Source organism: Desmodus rotundus, chromosome 12, assembly GCF_022682495.2.
Source record: "Desmodus rotundus isolate HL8 chromosome 12, HLdesRot8A.1, whole genome shotgun sequence".
NCBI classification, from domain to species: Eukaryota; Metazoa; Chordata; class Mammalia; order Chiroptera; family Phyllostomidae; genus Desmodus; species Desmodus rotundus.
Window position 1 is genome coordinate 75,946,925 of NC_071398.1, and position 26,886 is coordinate 75,973,810.

A 26,886-nucleotide genomic window follows, 5' to 3' on the forward strand; every position below is an offset into this window, starting at 1 on the left:
AGAAACCTTAAAGGCAAGAAGGGGCTGGAAAGGAGTATTTGAAGTCATGAAAGGGAAGGACCTACATCCAAGAGTATTCTATCTAGCCAAGCTAGAATTTAGAGTGGAAGGGCAGATGAAGTGCTTCCCAGAGCAGGTAAAGTTAAAGAAGTACATCATTACCAAGGCCTTATTATATGAAATGTTAAAGGGACTTACCTAAGAAATAGAAGAAGATCCAAAACTATGAACAGTAAAATGACAATAAACTCACAACTATCAACAACTGACCCTAAAAAAAAAAAAAAATCTAAGCAAACTACTAGAACAGGAAGAGAATCAGTGAAATGAACATCACATGGAGGGTTTTCAGTGGGGAGGGGGAGGAGAAGAATGGTGGGAAGGCACAGGGAATAAGAAGCATAATTGGTAAGCATAAAATAGAAGGGGAGAGAATAAGAATGGTATAAGAACAGAGAGGTCAAAGAACTTATATGTACAACCCATGGACATGAACTAAATGTGCGTGTGGGGGGGATGCTGGAGGGTTGGGGGCTGCAGGGTGGAAGGGGGATAAAGGGGGAAAATTGGGAAAACTGTAGTAGCATAATCAATAAAATATACTTTAAAAAAGAAATATATAATCTGAATAAAAAGAATAAAAATAAAAGACCAGAGTAGTGTGCTATTGGTATACAAGTGAAGTGAAAGAAGAAAAATTAAAATGCAATATGAAAGGGAGAATAAAGAAAACAAATGAATGAAATCAAACAAACCAACAAAAACTAATTAAATGGAAAGAAGAGAAATAAAAAAATGCAAGTTTTGAAGGATAGTAAAGTGATATATGTCTCAGCTGCTGGTGCTCATCTTCTGATTTTTTTCTGGATCTGTCTTTCATCTTCTCATAGCTCCAAGTCTTATTGTCTTACACTTGGAAAAAAAGAAAAAGTCTCCTGCTGACTGTAAACCTGCCCAGAGGGTTTTGCTGCTCTTCCTGGATGCGGCAGGCAGAGTATGGCTGGGCTCTGTTTTTTTTTTTTCCTTTCCTGTGGTTCTTCTGCACAGATGGGTGCTAAGTTTGGACTACAGTATTCTATTCACATGTGTCCAGTTTCCAGCTGATGCCCTTGGAGCACTGTGTGGCCGACACTGTCCACTGTGCACATATGCACCAGCTATGTGCCTATAATCCACCATGTTGTGCAACACTTTGAGTAGTCTGTGAGGTGCACTGAGTGGGAAGCAAATCTCACCCCTCCTCCTCCTTCTTTGTTGGCCTGGGTGCTACATGCATGCAAAGCCTCTTTAGGGCAGCTCAGCTCCCCTACTTGATTAAGTCTTTCTGGGTACTGCTACCTCTCTGCACCCACAGTGCCCTCCTTTGATCAATCTGTGAGCTGCCCTGAATGGGAGCAAATTGTGTCTCCACTCCTCCCTCTTCATTGGCCCTGCCACTGCATGTGAGAGGTCCTTGTACAGTGGCTGATATCCTCTTTTTAAAAATATTTTTTCATTGTTGTTCAAGTACATTTGTCTCCATTTTCCCACAACCACTTTCCCTAGCTCCATCCACCCCCACCTCCTACCCTCATTCCTACCCCTCTTTGAGTTTGTCCATGGGTCCTTTATACCTTGATGACCCTTCCTTTTATTTTCCCCTTTATCCCTCTCCCTGCTCCCCACTGGTTACTGTCATTTTGTTCTTTATTTCATCTCTGATTATATTTTGCTTGTTTGTTTTGTTGATTAGGTTCCACTTATAGGTGAGATCACATGGTATTTATCTTTCACTGCCTGGCTTACCCTTTTTTGAGCGAGTTCCCCTTGCTTGTGGCCAGCCATTCCTAGCAAGCACCAGGCTTTCCACACAGACCAACTCTTTGACCAGTCCAGAGACTATCTGGGTCACTTCCAGTTGTGGCCCATCTCCTCTCCCATCTCTAGGTGTCACCCATGTTCCCAGTTCCTCTGGCACTTTCCCAGTCAGTGACTGCTACCCCAGATGGCAACTGCTGTCCCAGCTGGGGTATTCCTTTGGCTGTGTATCTCCTATCACATCTTTATCACCCCAGCAACTTTAAGCATCCAGGTCTCTCCTGGCACAAGTCTGTGACTTCCCTACTCTGGGAGAGGAGGAGCCTCTAAGTTGCAATCACTGTCCAATGCTCCTGCCACAGCTGTGGTCTCTGGGGCAGAGCCCAGGGACCTTCCCATCAGCCTACAGAATCTCCTTACCATCTGTTTTTAAGTGTCCTCTGCAACCCTTGCCTTCCAAACTTCATATCAGCTGAGATTCTGTTGGCTGTTCACTATGTTCTTTGGAAGATTGGCTAGGTGTCCCAGTTGAGTGCACAAGCAAGTGGGTTCAACTCCCACCTATCTGGCTACCATCATCTCCAGAAGAATAGTCTTTGTTTATTATCACTTTGAATATTTTGTGTCAATTTCTCTGGCCTGAAAAATTTCTATTAAGAATTAGCTGACAGTTTTATGTAAGCTCCCTTGTAGGTTACTATCTTTCTCTTGTTGCTTTTAAGATTCTCTCTTCATCTTTAACCTTTAACATTTTAATTATTCTCTATCTTGGCATGGGCCTCTTTGGGTTCAGCTTCTTTAATACTCTGTGCTCCTTGGGCCTGTGTCTTTTTTCTTCACTAATTTAGGGAAGTTTTCAGTCATTACTTCAAGTAAATTCTTAATCCCTTGTTCTTTCTTTTCTCCTTTGTTACCCCTACTTTGTGGATAGTTGTTACACTTATTTTGTCCCAGTGATTCCTTTAAACTATTTTCCTTTTTTTTTTTAATTGTTTTTCTTTTTGCTACTCTGATTGAGGGTTTTTTGCTACCTTGTCTTCTAAATTGCTGATTCAGTCTCTTATTTTATCTAATCTGCTATTGATTTCTTCTTTTGGGGGAAAATGCTTTTTTGTTTTGTTTTGTTCCTTGATGTTTGCTGCCTCTCTGTGTGTTGTTTCTATGTATTAGGTAGATCTTCCATGTCTCCTTGTCTTGATAAAGTATACTTAATGTAGTTGGTGATCTATCAGTTCCAGTAGCAAAGTCTCCCTGTTTACCTGATCTGGTGTTCCAGGAGTGTCCCTTGTGTGGGTTCTTTGTGCCTTCCTGTTGCAGTTGAGCATTGCTTGCTTTTGGCACATCTGTGGGTGGTTTACCCTCAGGAAAACTATGTGTCAGAATTGGCCATGATCACAGTGTACAAGCTGTTGTATGTAGGCTGGCCGTACTAAGTGGAGTCCACTCTAACAGGGTCGGGTGGCTGCTGAAATCTCCCTTTGGTTGTGCTGTTTTTTGAACTAATTAGGTCATTCTCTGTTGTTGTCTGAAGCCAGCCTCTTGGGATGGACTCTGTTGCAGGTCAATATCAGACACTGCCTGTGACTGACCTTGGGTTGCCTGTTAGAAGCTTCAAAATGATCCATTGTTGATAGCTGCCTATGCTGGGTGTGTGTGCACATGGGAGGGGCTAAGGTGTATTGAGGCCATGTGCCACCAGTACCAGAGTTGAGGCTAGACAGCAAAAGGCACAAGGCACCTCGAAACCCACCACTGCCTTTTGTCTGCCAGTTAGACTCTGCCACTGAAAGACCCTTGAGCAGTACACAAATTGTGTAACACAGGTTCTTGGCAAGTCAGCAAGCAGGTAGAGGCAAATTGTGTTCACTAGTTTAATAAAGATTCAAACTCAGCAAAAGTCTCAGGGTACACTAAGGCCAGCCACGACCTGCCTTGAGGCCTGTAGAACTTTGTCATGTAGCAGGGTCTCAGGGATTGTTCAGGGTGGAACTACTAGAGTCTATCAAGCTAAAAAAGAGTAAGATTTGGCTTGGAGGATGGAGGGCCCAGTACTGGAACATTGGCTCTTGTTGAAGCTCAAGTAATTTTTTATATCCTAATACTTGATTAATCTCTAGAAGTGATTGGGAAGAGAATAAGAGAGGTTGGAATGTTGTTAATCTGAGGGCAAGTAAATTTTTTATAGAAGCAACAAGTTTTATTATCAAATAAGTTGTGTGCCAGTCTCCCCACCCCCCTTTTTTTTGCTTAGATTTCTCCATTTCACCACATTATTCTCTGAGGAGACTAACTTCAGAGTGCTTAGATAGCACCACATCCAAAATACTCTTTGGGGATCAGAATTATACTTAAGCATAAAACAGTCACATAAATGAATTTCAGGGCAACACAATTTTTAGGATGTCTGGGGCAAGGGTAGGGTAAGAAAAGTTATTGTACAATTTTGTCATACATAGATGCTCTACCACCAAGAAGATCAATTTAATTCAGGTTCCATGTTGTTTGTTTGGTTTTTGTTGTTGTTTATAATTTCTAGTGGACAAGTTGTACCATCATTAAAAGAACTATATTTGGTTTTTGAAAATGTCATCAAAGTTAAAGGTCTAACATTAAATGTCAGATTTCTTGATTTCAGAAGCTTATTTCTGCAATTCCTGCCACCCATTATTTACATTCTTTTTAATATGTGGCAATTATAATGCTCCTCCCATAAGAGATGTTTTGCCTCTCTTGGCCACCAGTTTGTGCTTAGAGACTTAGTTGAACTCTTTCCTGTTTGTGGTTTTTCTAAGAACTAAAAAAGAGTTGGGATCTGCTCTCTCTTCAGGACTGGTGGAAGGTGGAGGCTGATGATCACCAGGGTTTTGTGCCAGCTGTCTGTGTCAGGAAACTGGCCCATAATGAGCTTCCTATGCTCCCGCAGCGCTGGCAAGAAGAACCAGGCAACATTACCCAGCGTCAGGAACAGATTGAGAACCAGTAAGTTCTGGAGGCTGGAGAGCTGGACGGGTGTTTGCCTAAACATTTCCTATTGGTCAAAGACACTTCTCACAACTGCACCTGTTAGATTAGAGGAGCTAAAAATAAACTTATGGTCCTTTAAATACTTCATTTTTTACATAAGGACAGGAAACCCTAGCACCATTAAGTCAATTACCTCATGTTAGACTTAAGAGACTCCTTGTCCAGCATTCTTTCAAGGTTTCAAAAAGGTATTCTGGCTTCCATATGAATTTCATTTATTCTACCAGGCTGTTTCATATCCAGTTATCAGCAGGCATGTCAATATCTCACTTCTATAAGATTTTGCTGGTCACACTTGGAACAATAACATTTTTATGATTTTAAAATGGAACACTGTATGTTTGGTTCCCTGGTTTCAATGCTATTTTTTCTTCTATTTGTATTTCTTTTCTCTTTTACTGTTTTCCTTTTTATTCTCTCTTTTATCCCTTTCATTCTCTCTCTCTCATCCTGCTTCTACTCTTCTGTGTTTTCTCCATCTTTTATTTTACCTTTCTAATTCTCTTCACTTACACACCTAGGTACCGCTCTCTCCTTGATCGGGCAGAAGAACGCAGACGTCGTCTATTACAACGTTACAATGAGTTTTTGCTGGCCTATGAGGCAGGCGATATGCTGGACTGGATCCGAGAGAAAAAGGCAGAAAACACAGACATAGAACTAGATGATGTTTGGGAGCTGCAGAAAAAGTTTGATGAATTCCAAATGGTGAGAAGGCAGAACCATCTCCTCCAGATAGTTTTGTGAGGATTGTCATTGTTTCCTTTTCTCCCATATCTCCTCCTAAGTAATTCCTTAACTTCAAATTTAATAAATGTCTTCCCAAATCTCCTGAGAGTTCCACATTTTAAATATTTCTCTGGCTGTTGTAGGTGCAAGGAGAATGCAGAGAAAAGTACTCACCCTAAATTTCCAGGCTGCAGTTGCTGCTATTCTCTTTTCTTTTTTTTTTTAGATGTCAACATTTATTTTTATAACTTTTTAATTATTTTCACAATAGTCTTACCACTCTTACCATTATCCTAGCTCAAATATCTATAGATTACAATCTTTTAAAAAAATTTTTATTGTTTTCAAAGTACTACATGGAGTAGTGATCTCCCTGGGTTCTTCAAAACCTGACCTATACTATGCTGTGTTCCTAATACCCAGATTGAGATGGGACATTGTGAGGCTCTGTGTAAAGTCTAATTATGGGGTAGAAGTTGGGTGGGAAGATGGAAAGAACAACCTGACTTTAAAGCTAGGCAATTTCTAATTTTCCATCTACTTAAAACACTTCCTTTCTCCTTTATTCTTTCAGACTCATTTTATTATTTTAACTAGTAGTTAGAATAAATCCTTTCTTTGTATTGACAAATTATAATGAATTTCAAAGTGATAGATGATAGATAGATAGTATTTTATTGTTTAGGAATATGTGAAAGAAAAGTGAAAGAATGAAAAAGTGAGTAAAATTATAAAATAACACCAAGAATGAGACTTCCATAGGAAAACTTATTGAAAGTTTGTTGTATAATGTAAGAAACAATATTGTCACTGTAGAGGTTATGATAACTCCCTAGAGCTGTTTCTTACAACATCCCTTAATATAATCAGATTGCAACTCAATGAAATCCTGTACAAGGTAGAGGAGTTTATGTTATCAGAAAATGTGGCCAGATATAGATTCCCCTGATGGTGTTACTTAATCCAGGGAGGGATTTTTAAGAAATTTAGGAAGAATAAATTCACCCAGTCTTCTCTTAATACTTATATGAATTTAGTTTACATTTAGATCCTGATCATTTGAAATTTATTATCCTATATGGTGTGAGGTATAGCTCAATCTTATCTTTTCCCCAAATTGCTAATTAATTTTTGCAGCCTCATTTACTAAAACATCCATTATTGCCTTACTTATTTGAGCTACTACCTTTATCATATAGCAAAGTTCCATATGTACTTGAAATTATTTCTGTAAATTATTTCTGACTTTTATATAATAGACTTGATAAGCTCTGGCAGCCTCTCTATTCATGTGCTACCACACTGTTCTAATTACGGAATTGTTGTATTATGTTTTTAATGTCTTGTAGGGAAAGGCTTCCTAACTGTTACTTAAAATTCAGATTCACTAAATGCACTAAGTAAAAAGATTGATAAATTTCATTAAAACATGCAAAAAAAACCCTGTGGTTTTGTATGGTAAATATCACCATAAATGAAATCATAATAAAATCAACACTGGGAGAAATGTTTGCAAGATACACTATAGATAAAGGGACAATATGCCGATATATAAGTACCTTAAGAATTGAGAAAAATTAATTTTGTTCATTACATTTCACATATAAGTGAGATCAAAGTGGAAACAGACTCATGGATACAGCTGTCAGAGAGGAGGGGTTTGGGGGTTGGGTTAGAAGGGTAAAGAGATTAAGCAAGGTTAAAAAAAGACTCATGGACACATACAGTGGTATGTTGAATGGTGGTTACCAGAGAAAAATTGGATGGGGGAAAAGAGAATAGGGAAAAAGAGAGTTAAATGGTGATGGAAGGAGACTTGACTGGGGGTGGTAAATAAATACACAGTACAATATACAGATGATGTACTGTAGAATTGTATACCTAAAACATAAATTTATTAACCAATGTCATCCCAATAAATTAAATTTTAAAAAATAAAAAGAAGTTGAGGAAAAGAAATAAAAACTGTCAACAGATAAGAACAGGTATTTTATAAGTATAAAGGGAAATGATTAAACCTAGGAAAATGGGTGTACTCCATACCTCAATTAAGTAACAGAGCCCTTAGGCAGTTTCTGATAGTCACTAGATATCAAGAAGATAAAGGTACTCTTCTAAGTGAAAATTTGGAGGAGGGCAGCTTTTTATGCATTGAAAGTAAGGGTAATTATAGGTTTTAATATTTATTCATGTCAGGGCAGAGATGAGCAAGCAAGTATGAAAGATTCATAAGAAAATGATATACACTACTTGGGATAAATTTTCCCATATAGGATTTGAAGACCAATGAGCCTCGACTGAAGGACATCAACAAGGTGGCTGATGATCTTCTATTTGAAGAGCTTCTAACACCAGAGGGAGCTCAAATACAGCAGGTAACTAAGGCTCCTTCCATTTCTCCTCACTACTAAGTTGAGCTTTGGGAGTCATCATTTAACTTAAATATACTCAACTTCATATTCTATAGATCAGCTAGAACATGCAGAAGGTAATGAAAATATGGAGCTGGCCACAGGAAAAGTTAAAGACAATAGTCCAAATAGTTCAGCCATTTGAACTGATCTGAAGCCCTTAAATCACCACCTCTCCCCTATCACCACAGACACAGAAATTCAGTGCTCAAATACATAAATACAAAGAAAATGGATATGAAGGAGTCACAGTAGTGGAAGGGGTAAATCAAGAAAACTTATTGAAAGAGATAGGCCCTGATAAAATCTGATGAAAGAAGGAAAAGATTACAGGTCTGTAGAGATGAGGAAAAGGGTATTCTAGAGCTGATTCAAATTTGTACCTATGGTTTAAAAAATTAATGAACATTACTGAAATGTCTAGTTCAGCTCTCTGGGTTGTAATAAACTAAGAGGATGAGTTCCCTGTTGCTTTTTGTGGTGGTTGGCATGGAGTCAAAATGAAAAGGACTGTTCCTAAGAAAAATTTACTTAACCTCTACAGAAAATAGGACTCTAAGAGGCTCCTTTGTTTCATCAATTCAGGATACAGAAGGGCCCTACATATCTCCTATAAAAATTAGAATAGCTTCTAACTACAAATGCAATGCTTTCCACTAATTTTTCAGAGGATGTAACATAGTCTGTCACAGGAAACATCAATTGCCACTTCAGGGTTGATGTTTCCCCCCTTAAACATCAGATTGGGAAAGAAAGTAACCCCTTTTATAACTGCTCTTGAGTAAATGAGGACCAAACTCAAGCAATCCAAAAAAGACAGGTCTATGCAATTTGTGAAGTGGATACCATGAAATCAACCACGATTTTAAGCCCCATCTAGTCTTCAGACACCACTAAGCTTTCTGAGTCAGCTCTTACCTGAAATATGATATGTCTGACTCTTTTAGGAGTTGAACACCCGCTGGGGGTCCTTGCAGAGGCTTGCAGAGGAACAGCGCCAACTGCTGGGCAGTGCCCATGCTGTCCAAATGTTTCACAGGTGAGAATTTTAACCCTAAAAAGCTGCGCTCTATAACTTACTCAAAACCTTCCAAGCCTATTATAGTAGAGCTATAGCTATTAGTATAACCCTTCTTCTTTAGATAGAGTTAATAGGAGAACAGGTGGTTCAGTAGTATGTTCCTCACTTCAAATTTCTAGTGCCTAGGCTTGGTCTTTGGTACATAATAACAATCCATATATGTTGTCATGACAGTGAATAAAATAAAGTAGAAATGAGAGGTTTAAGTAACTATATTTCTGAACTAGACTTAGAGAATAACAGATATCATAGTCATAGTCAATGTTTCAACAATTTATTTATTATTTCTAACTCTGTTGCTATACTAAGAAACACATACATAACTAAGTAAGCAAACAAATGAAGAAACATTTAGGAATCCAAACATCTTCACTGTGTAAAAATGTAATTTTGAATATCCAGAGAAAGTAGAAGTGAATTCCAGATGATTATGATTGTTCAGAATGATTTAAGATGAAATACTGTGAAATATAATAGTTAAGCATGTAACTCAGCAGTCAGTCCACCTAGTTTAAACTTAGGCTCTATCCTTTAGCAGTAGTATAGCTTAGAAAAATTATACTTAGTATTTTTAAAGTTCAGTTTTCTCATAAATAGAGTAAGAATGATAATAATAACTATGCTTCAAGTAGTTGTTGTGAAGATTCAATGAGCATTAGTTCTAGCACATTAAAAAGGATGAGGGGCCCTGGCTGGTGTAGCTCAGTGGACTGAGTGCAGGCTGCAAACCAAAGGGTCCCTGATTCGATTCCCAGTTAGAACACATGTCTGGGTTGTAGGCCGGGTCCCCAGTGGGTACTACGTGAGAGGCAAAAAACACATTGATATTTCTCTCCCTTTCCTTCTCCCTCCTTCCCCCTCTCTCTAAAAATTAATAAATAAAATCTTTAAAATAAATAAATAAAAAGGATGATATGGTGATGATGATGATGTTGTGGTAGTAGTGATGACTTCATTTTGAGTCCAGGTAATCTGCCTCTGGTGCACATTCTTATTCCTAAAATCTTTTCTTTCACTTACCAGAGAAGCAGATGACATGAAGGAGCAGATTGAGAAGAAGTGCCAGGCCCTCAGTGCTGCTGATCCCGGCTCAGACCTGTTCAGTGTTCAGGCCCTTCAAAGACAGCATGAGGGATTTGAGAGAGACCTTATACCCCTGGGAGAAAAGGTAAGACATGAGCTTCCAAATTTTTCTAACATTTTTCTCTTCATGTTTATACCTATCAATGCCCTCTTTTGTGGTTTTGTTTTCCAGTCCTTATACTTGCATTTATCTTTTTAATACTCAATACTTTTTCTTGTATCCCATCTCTAAAGCAACACCATTAAAAGCAACACCATGCCCAGGTCTATTAGCATAAAAGGAAAATGTATTGGAAATGAACCTCCTGTCCAAGTGCCTATTTAATGGGTTATAAGTGAGCACAACTTACAGAAGTTAGTTGCAGGCCAGCAGCCTAAGATCAGTAAGAAACAATCATAATCAAAGTGGCCAGACCTATGCCTGAGCATGGTGCAGAATTTTCTTCACAAGTAATTGAATGAGCTTAATCCTATTCCAAATGAAAAGTGAACTCTGTAGCTTGCCAGATAAACTCTGACATGAATCAGAGTCATCATACAGCATGGCATTAACATGTAGAACAAAAGGAAGCACAGAAATGCCTTTATTGGAAAGATATTCACAATAAAAATCAGGGTCCTTGGGTCCCCTAATGATGCTGCCACTAACTAGTATTTACTTAGGCACTCTCCTGAACAGCTTTCTTATCTTAAAAAGAATAGTCATGTCAGTGTTGACTACTTTAGAGAGTTATCATGTGTACCAATAGAGTTATCATTTTAGTTAAGAAAGTAGCTAGATGTCCTTGTACCTCACTGATGTCTGTTTGAGGAATAAGCACCCTTATGACTCAAGATTTTTCTTTTTCTGGGATCTAGGTATGACTCTAGAATGATTATCAGATCTCTTACTTCCCCAGGTGACTATATTGGGAGAGACAGCAGAACGACTGAGTGAGTCCCACCCAGATGCCACTGATGACTTGCAGAGGCAGCAAGTGGAGCTGAATGAGGCCTGGAATAACCTGCAGGAACATACAAAGGATCGTAGAGAGAGCCTAAATGAGGCCCAGAAATTCTACTTGTTCCTCAGCAAGGCCAGGTAAAACTCAAAATGTTAAGAAGCATGGCAAATTTTATGCCTGGGACCCCAAGGAGAGCTTCTAGGAAAAGTCTGGGTACAGGTGCTCTTCACTGTTGGGTTTGGAAGGTACCTCAATGTCCAGGTAGTATCTCTGGTAAGGCAAACAATTTTAAGTTCAGTACTTTAAGCCATGAAATATTGAAGCTTGAAGGAGTGTGAGGCCATATATGTAAATTAGATAAGCTTCAATAGAATTTGTATACTATACATACATATTGGGTGCTATATCAGGAGCTGTAAGATATGGGTATTTTCATTGTACTGGAAAGGTAGAGAAGAATACTGATAACATTGGTAGAACATAATGCAGTCCAAAACACTCATCTTAACAGATAGATGAAACTATACAAACAAAGGCACAAGGATAAGAAAGGGGCATCATATTCATGAAACGAGCAGGGATAGCTAGAGCATGGATTTTGTATATCAGAGGGGTAAAAAGAAGTAGCAAGAAATAAACAGAAATGTTCAGATCAAATTCTAAACATTTATTTTTACTGTGATATTTTTACTGTAATAAATAGCTCCCATACCCATTTCTCCAAATTTTTTTTTTTTGCTCATGGGTGATGATGGATGATAGAAAGATAGGAAGATAGATAGATGATAGATAGATAGATAGATAGATAGATAGATAGATAGATAGATAGATAGACAGACTGATTCTACCTGGATTTCAGATTCCAAATCAAATGTTACCCCTTTCCATTTACGAAATCTTATGAAATCTTACCCATCAGTGTTGTGGAAATAACATTCTCAGCCTCAGAGCAAGTCTATATAATGCTGTATTTTCCCTCTTTATGACACTTTTGCTTTTCAGGTTATTTAGGTAAGCTCCTAAATGCACACATACATCTTTTTCACAATATTTGGTACTTAATAAGCACCCCCAAATTTTAATTATTTGAATAAATAAATAAATGAATTTACACAAGAGGATAATATTTTGTACTAGACATGTCTTCCTTGAGATATCATAATAACATAGAAACCTAAGAATCTACTTTAAAGGAACAAGAATCATAAGTAGTAATGGAATATATACCGGTCCTAAACCCCAGTGTCTGGATTCCAATCCAGATGTCTGCTGTTAGTTACACCAATGAGGAAAATCACTTGTTAGTCTCAAAACTGACTTCCTCATCTCCAAAATGAAAACAAAATAATTCCCTGAATTCTATAAAAGATTATTGCAGGAATTGAAAGAGATGATATATGTGAAGAGATTTTCAAATGCAAGGGGTTGTTGTTATTGTCATGTAGTGAAAACTACAAACCTAACACTTGTGAAGCATATCAAGCCAGATAGAAGGAATTTATCTGGAAACATTTTTTAGAGGAGAAAAAGCTCAAAGATAGATACCACTGTAGCAAGTTGCAAGGTTTTCTTATAAATCTCAATTTGTCTATTTCCTTAGAGACCTACAGAATTGGATCAGTGGCATTGATGGCATGGTATCATCACAGGAGATGGCTGAGGACTTGACTGGTACTGAGATCTTGATGCAGCGACACCAGGTATGGCTACAAAAGCCATAGCCACTGGTCACATAACTTTGGTGAGATGTCATTGGCCTCACCAGTCTCTTCCCTTCTTCCCCACAGGAACATCATGCTGACATGGAGGCTGAGGCCCCTACCTTTCAGGCCTTAGAAGATTTTGGTGTAGAACTAATAGGTAGTGGACACTGCAACAGCCCTAAAATTGAAGAAAAACTTCAAGCTGTCAGACTGGAGAGAGATGATTTAGAGAAAGCTTGGAATCAACGCAAGAAGATGTTAGATCAGTGTCTGGAGTTTCAGGTACAGCAAATCTACAGTCATTGAGCAGGATTAGTCTGCCTGTTTCCTCTAGGCAATTTTACATGGTTAGTACAGGTGTTAATTTCATTTCATTAGTCTTCCCATGCTATAGGAACAAAAGCAACACTTGATTATCTGACATTGTATCCTCTGCTTTATAGACTGATTATAGTCATATTCATTGTTCTTATCTTTGTTAAAAGAGCCAAACAAGATGAGGGTCATTCTTGCCATGCATTGGGGTGATTATAATTTATATATTAATTAAAGTGGGTTTTTTTTACTTTTGATTTTTACTGTTGCTCAAGTACAATTTTCTGTCTTCCACCCACCCCTTCCCACCACCCTACCCATCCTGACCTCCCTCCACTGTTTCCAACCCCCAATGTTATCTTCCATTTGTCCTTTATAGTTGTTCCTGAAAACCCTTCACCCTTTTCCCCCAATTATCTACTCCCCTCTCCCTTCTGGTTACTGTTGGCTTGTTGCCAATTTCAATGTCTTTTTGTTATATTTTCCTTGCTTCTTCTTTTTTTTTTTTTATTAGGATCCAGTTAAAGGTGAGATCATATGGTATTTGTCCCTCACTGCCAGGCTTATTTCATTTAGCATAATGCTCTCCAGTTCCATTCATGCTGTGGCAAAGGGTAGGAGCTCCTTCTTTCTGCTGCATAGAATTCCATTGTGTAAATGTACCATAGTTTTTTGATTCACTCATTTACTGATGGGCACTTAGGTTGCTTCCAGAATTTGGCTATTGCAAACTGTGCTGCTATGAACATTGGAGAGCCTAGGTTCTTTTGGATGGGTGTTTCAGGGTTCTTAGGATATCATCCCAGCAGTGGAATTGCTGAGTCAAAGGGCAGTTCCATTTTTAGTTTTCTGAGGAAATACTGATTTCCATAGTGGTTGCATCAGTCTGCATTCCCATCAACAGCGCACCCTGGTTCCCTTTTCTCTACATCCTTTCCAACACTTGTTTTTTGCTATTTGTTTATGATGGCCATTCTGACTGGTGTGAGTTGGTACCTCATTGTGGTTTTAATTTGCCTCTCTCAGTGGTTAGCGATACTGAGCATCTTTTCATATGTCTCTGAACCTTCTGTATGTCCTTCTTGGAAAAGTGACTGTTGAAGTCCTTTGCCTAATTTTTAATTGGGTTGCTTGTCTTAGAGTGGAGTCATGTGAGTTCTTTATATATTTTGGAGATCAAACCCTTGTCTGAGGTATCATTGGCAAATATGTTTTACTTTTCATATGACTGTCTTTTCATTTTAATGCTGTTTTCTTTAGCCATGCAGAAGCTTTTTATTTTGATGAAATCCCATTTGTTTATACTTTCCTTTATGTTCCTTACTCTAGGGGACATATCAGTGAAAATCAGTGGAATATCTGAGATTTTCTTGCCTATGTTCTCCTGAAGGACTTTTATGCTGTCATGAGTTATATTTAAGTCTTTTATCCATCTTAAATTTATTTTTGTATATGGTGTAAGTTGGTGATCAAGTTTCAATTTTTTTGCATGTAGCTGTCCAGTTCTCCCAACACCATTTGTTGAGGAGGCTATTTTTGCCCCATTTTATGCTGCTGCCCCCTTTGTCAAATATTAATTGACCATATAGGCTTGTGTTTATTTCTGGGCTCTCTATTCTGTTCCATTGCTCCATGTGTCTGTTCTTATGCCATTCCCAGGCTATTCTGATTACAATGGCCTTGTAATATAGTTTGATATCAGGTATTGTGATCTTTCCTATTTTGTTCTTCTTTCTCAAAATTGCTGCAGCTATTTGGTATTATTTATAGTTCCATATAAATTTTGTAGTGCTTGTTCTATATCTGTGAAATATGCCATTGGTACTTTAATAGTTATTGTACTGAACCTATAAACTGCTTTGGGTAGTATGGACATTTTAGTGATGTTAATTATTCCAATCCATGAACACAGTACATGCTTCCATTTGTTTGTGTCTTCCTTAATTTCTTTCTTCAGTGTTGTGTAGTATTCTGAGTACAGGTCTTTTACCCCTAGGTGTTTTATTTTTCTTGTTGCAATATCAAATGGGATTTTTTTCCCCTGATTTCTGTTTCTGAAATTTCATTGTATATACAAAAATGCCTTTGATTTCTGAGTATTGACTTTGTATCCTGCTGTTTTCCAAATCCATTTATTAAGTTGAGCAGTTTTTTGGTGGAATCTATAGGTTTCTCCATGTACACTATCATGACATCTGCAAACAATGACAGTTTTGTTTCCTCTTTTCAATTTGGATGTCTTTTATTTCCTTTTCTTGTCTGATTGCTGTGGCTAGGACTTCCAATACTCTGTTTAATGGAGGTGGTGAGAATGGACAACCTTGTTTTGTTCCTTATCTTAGCAGGAAAAAGTTTAGTTTTTGCCCATTGAGTATGATGTTGGCTATTGGTCTCTCATATATGGCCTTTATTAGGTTGAGGAATGCTCCCCCTATTCCCGCTTTGCTGAGTGTTTTTATCATAAATGGGTGCTGTGGTGCTGAACTTTATAAATGTTTTTTCTGCTTCTATTAATATGATCATGTGATTTTTGTCTTTGTTTTGTTTATGTGATGTATTACGTTTATTGTTTTGCAAATATTTTATCATCCTTGCACATCTTGGATGAATCCAACTTGGTCATGGTGTATGATATTTTCAATGTATTGCTGGATGCTGTTTGCCAATATTTTGTTGAGGATTTTAGTGTCTATGTTCATCAGCGATATTGGCCTGAAGTTTTCTTTCTTCATTGCGTTTTTATCTGGTTGTGGGATTAGGATGATGCTGGCTTCATAAGAAGAGTTTGGGTGTCTTCCATCTTCTTGAATTCTTTGGAATAGTCTGCAAACTATTGGGGTTAGCTCTTCCTTAACTGCCTTGTAGAATTCTCTGGTGAAACCGTCCAGTCCAGGTTTTTTGTGTACCATGAGTTTTTTGATTACTGCTTCAATTTTGGTAGCTCTTATTGGCCTGTTCAGGCTTTATGCTTCTTCTTCATTGAATTTGGAACATTATATTTTTCTAGAAATTTGTCCATTTCTTATAGGTTTTTAAGTTTTTTGGAATATAGTCCTTCATAGTAATTTCTTAGAGTCCGTTGTATTTCTGTGGTGTCAGTTGTAGTCTGTCCTCTTTCATTTCTGATTGTGTTTATTTGGGTCCTTTCTCTTTTTTTCTTGATGAGTCTGCTTAAAGGCTTGTCAATTTTTTTTTATCATCTCAAAGAATCAGGTTCTGGTTTTATTGATTCTTAGAATTGTGCCTTTAGTCTCTACATCATTTAATTCTGCTCTGATCTTGGTTATTTCCTTCCTTCTACTTGCTCTGGGCTATCTTTGTTGTTGTTCTTCGAGTTCTTGTAGGTGTAGGGTTAGGTTGTTTGTTTGAAATGTTTCTATCTTTTTTAGGTAAGCCTGTAATGCTTTGAACTTCCCTCTCAGGACTGCCTTTGCTGTGTCCCATAAGTTTTGGATTGGTGTGAGTTCACTTTCATTTTTTCCAGATAGTTTTTGATTTCTTCCTTGATCTCATTCTTCACCCATTCACTGTTTAATAGCATGGTATTCAATATCCGTGAATTTGAGTGCTTTTGAGTTCTTTTCCTTAAGGTGGTTTCTATTTTCAGTCCCTTGTGGTCAGAGATAATGTTTGATATGGTTTTAATTTTCTTGAATTTGTTGAGTCTTGTTTTGTGTCCTATCATGTCATCTGTCTTCAAAAATGTTCCATGTGTATGTGGAAAAGATGTGTCTTTTGCTTCTTTGGGATGAAAGTCTCTATATATCAGGTAATCCCTTTGGTCTGTGATATTGTTCGATGCCACAATATCTTTGCTGATATTTTGTTTGGAAGATCTATCCATTTAGACAGTGTGGTGTTGAAATCCCCTACTATAATTGTGTTGCTGTCAATATCTCTCTTGAAATCCTCCAAGATTTTCTTTATGTATTTGGGTACTTCTATGTTGGGTGCACATATAGTTACAATGTTTATGTCTTCTTGATGTATTCTTCCCTTGAGTATTATGAAGTGTCTTTCTGGGTCTCTTTTAATGGCCCTTGTTTTGAAATCTATTTTGTCTGATATGAGTATCGCTACCCAGGCTTTTCTTTCCTGTCTATTTGCTTGGAATATTTGTTTCCAGTTCTTCATTTTCAGTCTGTGTAGGTGTTTTGTTGTGAGGTGGGCATTTTGTAGGCAACATATGTGTAGGTTCTGATATCTCATCCATTCTGCTATACTTTGTCTTTTGATTGGAGTAATTAATCCATTTACTTTTAAGGTTATTATTGATAGTTACTTATTCATTGCCATTGTTTTGTACCTGTGTTCCTCTCTCTCTCACTCTTTTTCTTCCTTTTCTTAAAGCTGACCTTTTCGAATCTCTTGCAGAGCTGGTTCGGTGGAGGTATATTCTTTTAGATTTCTTTTGTCTGGGAAACTCCTTATTTGGCCTTCCATTGTAATTGAGAGCCTTGCTGGGTAGAGTTATCTTGGTTGCAGGCCTCTGGTTTTCATTACTTGGAATATTTCTTGCCATTCTCTTCTGGCTGGGAGTGTTTCCATTGAGAATTCAGCTGGTGGCCTTATCGTGGCTCCCTTGTATGTTAGTTCCTGTTTCTCCCTTCTTGTCTTTAAGATTTGGCTTTGTCTTGGAATTTTGCCATTTTAATTATGATGGGTCTTGAAGTGGGCCTCTTTGGGTTCCTCTTGATTGGTACTCTCTGTGTTCCTGGATTTGTGTGACTTTTTCTCTCATCAGATTAGGGAAGTTTTCCATCATTACTTTTTCAAACATGTTTTCTATCCCTTGCTCTTCTTCTTCTCCATCTGGTATCCCTATTACACGGATATTATTGCTTTTCGTGTTGTCTTGCAGTTTCCTCCCACCTGTTTGTTCTTTCTGAGTCTCTCTTCCTTTTCTTGCTCTTTCTTGGTGTTTTCTTCTCCTGTGTCCTGCAGCTCACTGACTCAATCCTCTGCTTCATCTAGCCTGCTTGTAATTCCTTTTAGTGTGTTTTTTATTTCCGAGATTTTATGTTTATTTCTCCTCGGTTTTTGTTTATGGTTTCTATTTCCTTTTTCATACTCTTGTAGTTCTCACTCAGTTCCTTGTAGTTGTCTGTGAGTTCCTTCAACCTCTTCATAACCATTATTTTGAATTCCATATCTGATAGTTTGGTTACCTCCAATTCATTTTGCTCTTTTAGTGGGGAGTCTTCCATTCTTTTGATTGTATGTCCCTTTTTTGTCTCCCCATTTTAGGTGCCTCTTTTTATTTGTTTCTGCACTTCCTGATGTTTTGCTTTGCTTGCTGTCTTTGTGGGGTGAACTTCTATGACAGAAATTCTATGGGATTCAGTGATGTGGTCTCTTTGATCTCCTTGCCTGGATGTTCTAGGGTTGACCTTTCTTCTGTTTGTGTGGGCTCTCTTGTTGTACTTGGGTTTGTACCTTTTGGTGGTTCCTCTGTTGGTGGTTTCACTACTCCAGCAGGTATACTGATGTTAGCAGCTGCCACCTATTCTTGTTTGTGATCAGTGGTAGTGGGTAAGAAAAATCGATTAAGACAGTGGGAGAATATTCTATGGGATTTAAAGTACCAGCAAGTAGAGAAGAGATAGGAGATTCTTTGGATAAGTATAGCGTTAACTGTGATATTTCACCCAACTAGCCACTTCTTATAAAAGGTGAAGGAGAGATAAGACTCTTGTTAGAGGAGAGGATGATTGTGAGCTGAATCCAAAAAAACAGAGTGCTTGTTCAAGGTTAGATGATGAGATATAGTGGGAGTGAAGGATAGAAAGTAGGCTTATTGTGAGAAAGAATAGAGTTAACCACAACAATAATAATGATCAGGAATAAAGTGAAGTGGGCTAACATCAGGAGTTTTACTGTATAGTATGTACAACTGTATGGAACAACAATTGTTTACAATAGTGCTGGAAAAACAATAATAGGATAAGAAATATATGATTTGGATAACTAGAATAGAAAGTACCCAATCATGAGTCAAGTGTTTTTTTAAGATTTTACTTATTTTTTTTTTAGAGAGAGGAGAAGGGAGGGAGAAAGAGAGGGAGAGAAATATCAGTGTGTGGTTGCCTCTTGCAGGCCTGCAATCTAAGCATGTGCCCTGACTTGGAATAGTCCAGTGACACTGTGGTTCAGAGGTCAGCACTCAATCCAGTCAGCCACATCTGGCAGGGCTAATTCAAGTTTTGATTGGTTGGGTTTTTATTTTTTTTTTGAAACCTAATGTGTGCAGAGCCCTGGCAACACAAAGATTAGTATGATAGAGTCTCTTTTATTAAGTAGTGAAAGTAGACATGTAGACAGATTATTCTAGTATAGTGAAAGTACTTTTAATGAAACAAAATGTATGAATGTTTTGAGGCTAATGAAGAGGGAATGACAGTTTTGAGGGAAAAGAGTGAGAGTGTTACAGGGTACCCTGAAGGGGGAATGTTTACTAGTCTTATATAACCATCCAGTGTTCACAGGATTAGAATGTGGGAAATAGAATCCCAAGAATGTACCATAGCTTATATAAAAACATAAAATGTGTTTATAGGGAAGTATAAAATGTCCAGTACAGTTGTCCCCCATTTGTTTGTGGGAGATATATTCCAAGATCTCCAGTGGATGTCTAAAACCACAGATAGTATCCAATCCTACTTATACAACATATTTATGTATGTATATATCTATGGTAAAGTCTAATTGATAACTTAGACATAGTAAGAGAATAACAACAATAACTAATAATAATACAGAGAAGTTAAAATGTGCTATAATGAAAGTTATGTGAATGGCTTTGGTATTATTATTGAGTAAAATGAGGGCTACTTGAACACAAATACCATTGATACCATGACAGTCATTGTAATAACCAAGATCTATAAGTGACTAACAGTTGGGAAGTATAGAATAGCATCAATACACTGGGCAAAAGGATGATTCATTTTCCAGGTGTAACAGAGCAAGATGGCAAGAGGTTTCATCACTCAGAATAGCTCATAATTTAAAACTTATGAATTTTTTTCCTGGAAATTCCATGTAATAGTTTCTAACTGCTGTTGACCTCAGGTAACTGTAACTGCAGAAAATGAAACTGTGGATAAAGGATGACTAATTTGCCATATACTTCTAAATGGATTCCCCATAGTTGTTCCAAGGGAACTGTGATCAGGCTGAGAGCTGGATGGTGGCACGTGAGAATTTCCTGAGGTCAGATGATAAGGGTTCCTTACACAGCCTGGAGGCCTTGATGAAAAAACGTGATGATTTGGACAAAGCAATCACCACCCAGGTAATAACAATATAAGAGTTCTAAAACAACTATTAGGAACAATAACAGAAATCCTACATATGCATGTGGTTTTATGATTTAAAAGTATTCCCATTTGCTTCTTACAGGAAACTAAGGTAGGCAAGGTAGCTTTATACTTTCTTTCAGTCTAACCCAATTCACATGTAGCACTGGACTTTCTTACTTTACATCCAACTTTTGAAAAACTGAATTTTAGTTGGAAGGGATTAAAAAAAAGATTTTATTTATTTATTTTTAGAGAGGGAAAGAGAAGAAAATCATTAGTGTGTGGTTGCTTCTCATGTGCCCCCCACTGGGGACCTGGCCCACAACACAGGCGTGTGCCCTGACTAGGAATCAAACAGAAGACCCTTTGGTTCTCAGGCCAGCACTCAATCCACTGAGCTACACCAACCAGGGTTAGAAGGGATTTTTTTATACTGTCTATTCCAATATCCCACCCAATGCAGGAATTACTCTCTACACTGGCCATGGGAAGTGTCAAAGAAAGAAACTCAGTACCACATGAGTATCCCCTCTCAGTATCATTATTAATGTTTGTTCTCTCGTTGATTTAAAATTCACTTCCCTTTAATGTGTTTACTGTGGGAGTCTCTGTCTGGTAGAGTCCTCCCGGCTATCGTGGATGAAATGAGACTTCCAAGACAAGGTCTGCTTGGGGAGAAAAGGCTGGCTAATCTCTGAGAAGAGAAGAGCCTCAAGCACCCTTTTCCCTGCGTGGTTATTGAGTTTGGCTCACACAGAGATACATAGTATGCACGAAAAGCTCATCAATCAATGTCCAAAAAGCTACAGTCATGAAAAACTGACATCATCTACAGATAATAATTGGAGAAACTCAGGGATTATCTCTGGTCAGGGTCTGTGAGATATGCTGACTCCAGAAGGTTATTTGAAGTGTGTATCATGAAGTAGGGAGTTTTACTCCCTATACTTTGAGCTCAGTCATCTGGTTCATACCAACAGGGTTATTGCTAGGCAGAGAAACTCTCAAAGGAAACAATGTACATTCTTTATAAGGCCTGATTTGTCCCCCAGGAGTCATCCTCTGGCATTGTTTTCAGCCTGAGTCAGGTGTGTGGAGCAAAGCAGCCAAAAGATTTAGGAGACTTCTTACAGATAGAATTAAGACTCAGGCTATGACAAAGCTAAGGGGTGGGGGTCTTTCTGCCTCTTCTCTATAGTCCCCTAAGTCCTTCCCTGATGACCCTTTTTGCAGCTGTGCCTGGCTTAGGTTGTCTTTCCCTTGAGGGATCTTACCTCTCATTGACTAACCAGACATCTTTTGGGGCCAAGAAGGGTGAAGTGAGGGAAGCAGGACCTGTGCTCCTGCCAGGAGGATAGGTTCTGTCTCCTTAGTTGCTCCTGGCCCCAAGGCCTTTTCACTCAATGCTAGCCATGGGACCCTTTTGCCCATTAATGAGGCTACAGTCCGTGAAATCAGGCAGGATGGCTTCCAACAGTTTACCCTTTGGTCCTGGTTTTGTTTCCCTCAATGAAATCAAAATGAATATTTCTGTCCTTTTCTAAGAGAGAGTCTGAGATTGTACCAGGGCCTAACCAACAGACATCTGGTTGCTCTCTGTCTCTCTCTCATCTATCATCCATCATCTATCTATCTATCATCTATCTATCTACCTACCTACCTATCTATCTATCTATCTACCTATATCTTCTATCTCTATCTCTATTTCTATCTCTATCTCTCAACTAGGAAGAGAAGATCACTGAGATAGAACATTTTGCTGAGCGGCTCATAGCTGATGACCACTATGCCAAGGAAGAGATTGCTACTCGGCTCCACAGAGTGCTAGACAGGTAAGGCCTGAACAATTGTTTTCTGAGCTACAGTAAGAGGTAGCAAAGTGACCTCTTTGTTTTCATTGAATACAGGTAGATGATAGATAGATGATGATGATAGATAGATAGATAGATAGATAGATAGATAGATAGATAGATAGATAGATGATAGACAGACAGACAAGAAAGGACAGGTTGGCAAATGAGAAGATTCATGGATATGTTATTAGAGCTTGAGGGAAGAATAGAGGGGGTAGAGGGCAGAGAGTGATCTAGCCCCTCTTTCAGATGGAAGGCTCTCAAAGCTCAGCTGATTGCTGAGCAGACAAAACTGGAATACTATGCTGACCTAAAACAATTCTACCGTGACCTCGAGGACCTGGAAGAATGGATCAGTGAGATGCTGCCCACGGCCTGTGATGAGTCCTACAAAGACCCTACCAATATTCAGGCAAGCTCAAAATAGGAATGTTGAAAAACTTCAGCATGCTCAGACTGTTAGACAAGTGGTCATCTCCTTATATTGAACACTTTTTTACTGTTGTGATCACTACTGCTATCTTCAGGGACTTCTGAGTCTAATGTGGAGACTTCAGAAGCCATCATCATTTTGGTTATGACAGAAATATTAACTCTTCCTTTTAAATAGAAGTTACCTTTTCTTGCTTCCCTAAGTGAGAATGTAATTAAGTTTCTTCTTTTCCTTCAGAGGAAATACCTGAAGCATCAGACGTTTGAAAATGAGGTCTATGGTCATGCTGAGCAAGTAGAAGGAGTCATCAACTTGGGCAAGTCTCTAATTGAGCGGAGGGAATTCAATGGCAGTGGAGAGACCATGAAGGTAGAAGTTCTTCTCAGCATGGATTTTGGGCTACAAAGTCACATGAAAATATATTTTTTACCCTTTTATTACTTCCATGTGTAGGGGTATGAAATATGTTCTCTGGTTAATAGTCTTTTCCCTGATTGTTGCACAAGGAAAGAGGAAAACAGTGATGCTCATCCCTTATTGCTCCTACCACACTTAGTACCTAGAACTCCAGGAAAGCTTTAGACTTAATATCTAAGCATTATCATACTTGTTTTACATTTCTATCCCTACTGCCAAGAGTCTTTGGCATTTAGACATCAGCCTCTGTAAGCAGCCCAGTACTCCTTCTTCAAACTTCTAATATCTTCTATTATTTTCCCAGATTAAGCATACTGATTTAAAACATATGATACTCAAGTACTGGAAAATTTTGATTAGTCCCTATCTTAACAGCATTCCTATATCTTTTCAGGTTCTTGTAGGACCCAGGATTCTAAAGATTATAATAACCTCAATTTATTTCTGTTAGGGTCAACTGGAAGAGCTGGAGAAACACTGGGACTACCTGCTTGAGAGAACAATTGACAAAGGGCAGAAGCTCAATGAGGCCAGTCGCCAACAGAGGTTTAACACAGGCATCCGGGACTTTGAATTCTGGCTCTCAGAGGTAATTGCAACTGGAAGTGGTGGGAGCATGGGAGTTTAATAAATGCTTATCAGATAATCAGAGTTACACACGAATTATTTTCTTGACTCTTCTTGGGAAATGTTTGGGGACACAGTTGCTAATCTTCTTCTTCTTAAATATAGTTTTAATCTGGCAGCTTTACTGCTTATTCTTCTATTCCCAGGCAGAGACACTGCTGGCCATGAAAGATCAGGCCAGGGACTTGGCTTCTGCAGGAAACCTACTCAAAAAGCATCAGCTATTAGAAACAGAGATGTTGGCTCGAAAGGTAAGTGATTTTGGAATCCCACTCCTCTGGAATGTCCATTACAAGAACAAAAATGTTTCCTGTCATAGGGCATCATTTGAAAATACAGTCTTGCAAAACTGATCTTAGTGTTCTAAGGCAGCATTCATTATAACCATGTCAAATCCATGAGCTACAGAAAGATTGCAACAGTCACTTTTAATCAATGACCATTAAACAATAGATTCTGAGACTCCAGGTAGTGGATTCTAAAAGCTATCTTTTTTATTTTTTAACTAATCCATGCATATAAACTCACTATGATTCCAAGCTGCATGTTTGATCTGGTCTTTGAAAAGAAATAGAAGTTTATTTTATAGAATTAGAGAGAAAACAATAAAATCAGATGAGAACATATGCAATGAAGTTAAACTATACACTATAAAAATCAGTGGGTATTCCAGTAGCAGAGATTTGTCCTTGTAGCAGTGATAAACATGCCGGCAGGTGTTAATTTCATATTGGAGAATTTTACATTATCAGATTTATATGATAATACAAATAGCTACAGAAAATATAAGAAGTAAAAAGCGTTCTTATTGGATTTACTGGAGTGACATTGGTTAATAAAATTATATAGGTTTCAGATATCTAATTCTATAATTATCTGTATATTGTATTGTGTGTTCACCACCCTAAGTCAAGTCTCTTTCCATCACCATTTGTCTCCTTTTACACTCTTCTACCTCCCCCTCTTCCCTTTCTCTCTGGTAATCACCATACTGCTCTCATTGTCTATGAGGGTTGTTTTGGGGTTTTTTTGGCTTAACCCCTTCACTTTTTCACTCAGCCCCCTAACCTCCTTCCCCTCTGACAGCTGTCAATCTGTTCTCTGTATCTAAGAGTCTTTTTTTAAAAATTTTGTTAGCTCATGTCGTTCACTAGATTCTATATATAAGTGAATTCATGTGGTACTTGTTTTTCTGTAACTGGCTTATTTCACTTAGCATAGCACTCTCTGGGTATGTTCATGCTATCACTAAATGTAAGATTTCCTTCTTTTTTATAGTTGAGTGGTATTTCATTGTGTAAATGTACCACAGTTTTTTTAATCAGCTAATCTACTGATGGGCACTGGGCTGTTTCCAAATCTTGGTTGTTGTAAATAATGCTGCAATGAACATAGGGGTGTATATACTCTTTTAAATTAGTGTTTTGGATTTCTTCAGATATATTCTCAGAAGGAATAGCTCAGTCATAAGCCAATTTCATTTGAAAAATTTGAGGTAACTCCATACTGTTTTCCACAGTGGCTGCACCAATCTGCATTTCCACCAACAGAGCACAAGTGTTGTCTTTTCTCCATATCTTTGCCAACACTATGATTAATTGATGATAGCCTTTCTGACAGGTGTGAGGTGGTATCCCATTTCTCTGGTGATTAGTGATGTCGAGCATCTTTTCATATCTCTATTGGCCATCTGTATGTCCTCTTTGGACAAGGGTCTATTCAGGTCCTTTGCCCAATTTTTAATTGGATTGTTTATTTTTTTGGTGTTCAGTTGTATAAGTTTTTTATAAATTTTGGATGTTAAGCCGTTATCAGATATCATATGGAAAACCCATAGTCAACATCATACTTAATGAGCAGAAACTAAAAGTGTTTTCCTTAAGATCAGGAACAAGACAGGAATGTCCACTTTCACCACTCTTATTTAACTTAATACTGGAAACCTGAGGCACAGAAGTCAGACAAGAAGAAATAAAAGTCATCCAAACTGGAAAGGAAGAAGTAAAAGTATCATTTTTTGCAGATGGCATCACACTATATATGGAGAACCCTAAAGATTTCACCAAAAAAAAAAAAAAAACCTACTAGAACTAGTAAATTCAGTAAAGTAAAGTACAAAATAAGTAGCCAGAAATCAGTTTCATTTTTTATGCACTACTAATGAACTGCCAGAAAGGGAAACTTAAGAAAACAATCCCATTTACAATCGCATCAAAAAAGAAGTCAAAATCTTCCTAAGTTTTATGTTTCAGAACTTGTTTATATGCCCTGTGGCATCACTGGAGGGGGGCAGATTTTGACTGAAAAGAGACACAGAAGAGGCTGTAAGTGTTCTGTGGCCAATTTAAGAGTAGTTCTTGTTGAATATTTCAATAAATCAATCTGCACCAAATTCATTACTCTATAGAAGACTGTCTGTTTGTGGACAGAGTGCTTGCTCACCAAGATCGTACTTTCAGTTGGGAAGAGGAAGGAAATACAAGGTTAAAGATCAGAAATAAAAACAGGACAAGTAAGGGAAAATGTGCAATTTGAGTAATGTAGTAATGCTATCCATGTTGCCCCTTGATCTTGCCCTTGTCCAATCAGGGTTAAAAGAACAAAATGTCAAATTTACTATCTCCAAAAAACAATCTCTTTGACATATTCTTTTCTAAAACATTTTATTTATTTATTTATTTTTAGACAGAGGGGAAGGGAAGGAGAAAAAGAGGGAGAGAAATATGTCATGCCTCTCACATGCTCCCCACTGGGGTCTGGCCTACAACCCAGGCATGTACCCTGACTATGGATCAAACTGGTTTACAGGATGGCACTCAATCAACTGAGCCACACCAGCCAGGGCTCTCTGACACAGTCTTTCAACTTGAACCATCAGTGGTTAAATTTGGGAGTCTACTTAATATCTGTATTGTACTATTCACTGAGTATACTTGGGCTTTCTAGGATGCACTCAGAGACCTAAATGAGTTGGCTACTGATCTGCTCTCCAGTGGGACGTTCAACGCTGACCAGATTGTGAAGAAAAGGGATAATATCAATAAGCGCTTCCTAGATGTCCAGAATTTAGCAGCCTTACACCATGAGAAACTGAAAGAAGCCTATGCCTTGTTCCAGTTTTTCCAGGACCTAGATGATGAGGAATCCTGGATAGAGTATGTACTACCA

General features: G+C 38.1%; 1 protein-coding gene across 2 annotated transcripts in view; it reads left to right on the plus strand.

Annotated features, from left to right (window-relative positions):
- Window positions 1-26,886, plus strand: part of SPTA1 (spectrin alpha, erythrocytic 1) — a 158,040-nt gene that overhangs the window by 71,002 nt on the left and 60,152 nt on the right. For both annotated transcript variants that reach the window (XM_024574725.4, XM_045181907.2), the window contains exons 23-37: window positions 4,625-4,776; window positions 5,343-5,529; window positions 7,824-7,925; window positions 8,909-9,000; window positions 10,066-10,210; window positions 11,025-11,206; window positions 12,670-12,769; window positions 12,857-13,054; window positions 20,238-20,381; window positions 22,117-22,220; window positions 22,491-22,653; window positions 22,912-23,043; window positions 23,543-23,680; window positions 23,865-23,969; window positions 26,665-26,873. In XM_024574725.4, coding sequence (XP_024430493.2) covers window positions 4,625-4,776; window positions 5,343-5,529; window positions 7,824-7,925; window positions 8,909-9,000; window positions 10,066-10,210; window positions 11,025-11,206; window positions 12,670-12,769; window positions 12,857-13,054; window positions 20,238-20,381; window positions 22,117-22,220; window positions 22,491-22,653; window positions 22,912-23,043; window positions 23,543-23,680; window positions 23,865-23,969; window positions 26,665-26,873 — 2,153 coding nt within the window. The remainder of the gene's footprint in view (window positions 1-4,624; window positions 4,777-5,342; window positions 5,530-7,823; window positions 7,926-8,908; window positions 9,001-10,065; window positions 10,211-11,024; window positions 11,207-12,669; window positions 12,770-12,856; window positions 13,055-20,237; window positions 20,382-22,116; window positions 22,221-22,490; window positions 22,654-22,911; window positions 23,044-23,542; window positions 23,681-23,864; window positions 23,970-26,664; window positions 26,874-26,886) is intronic.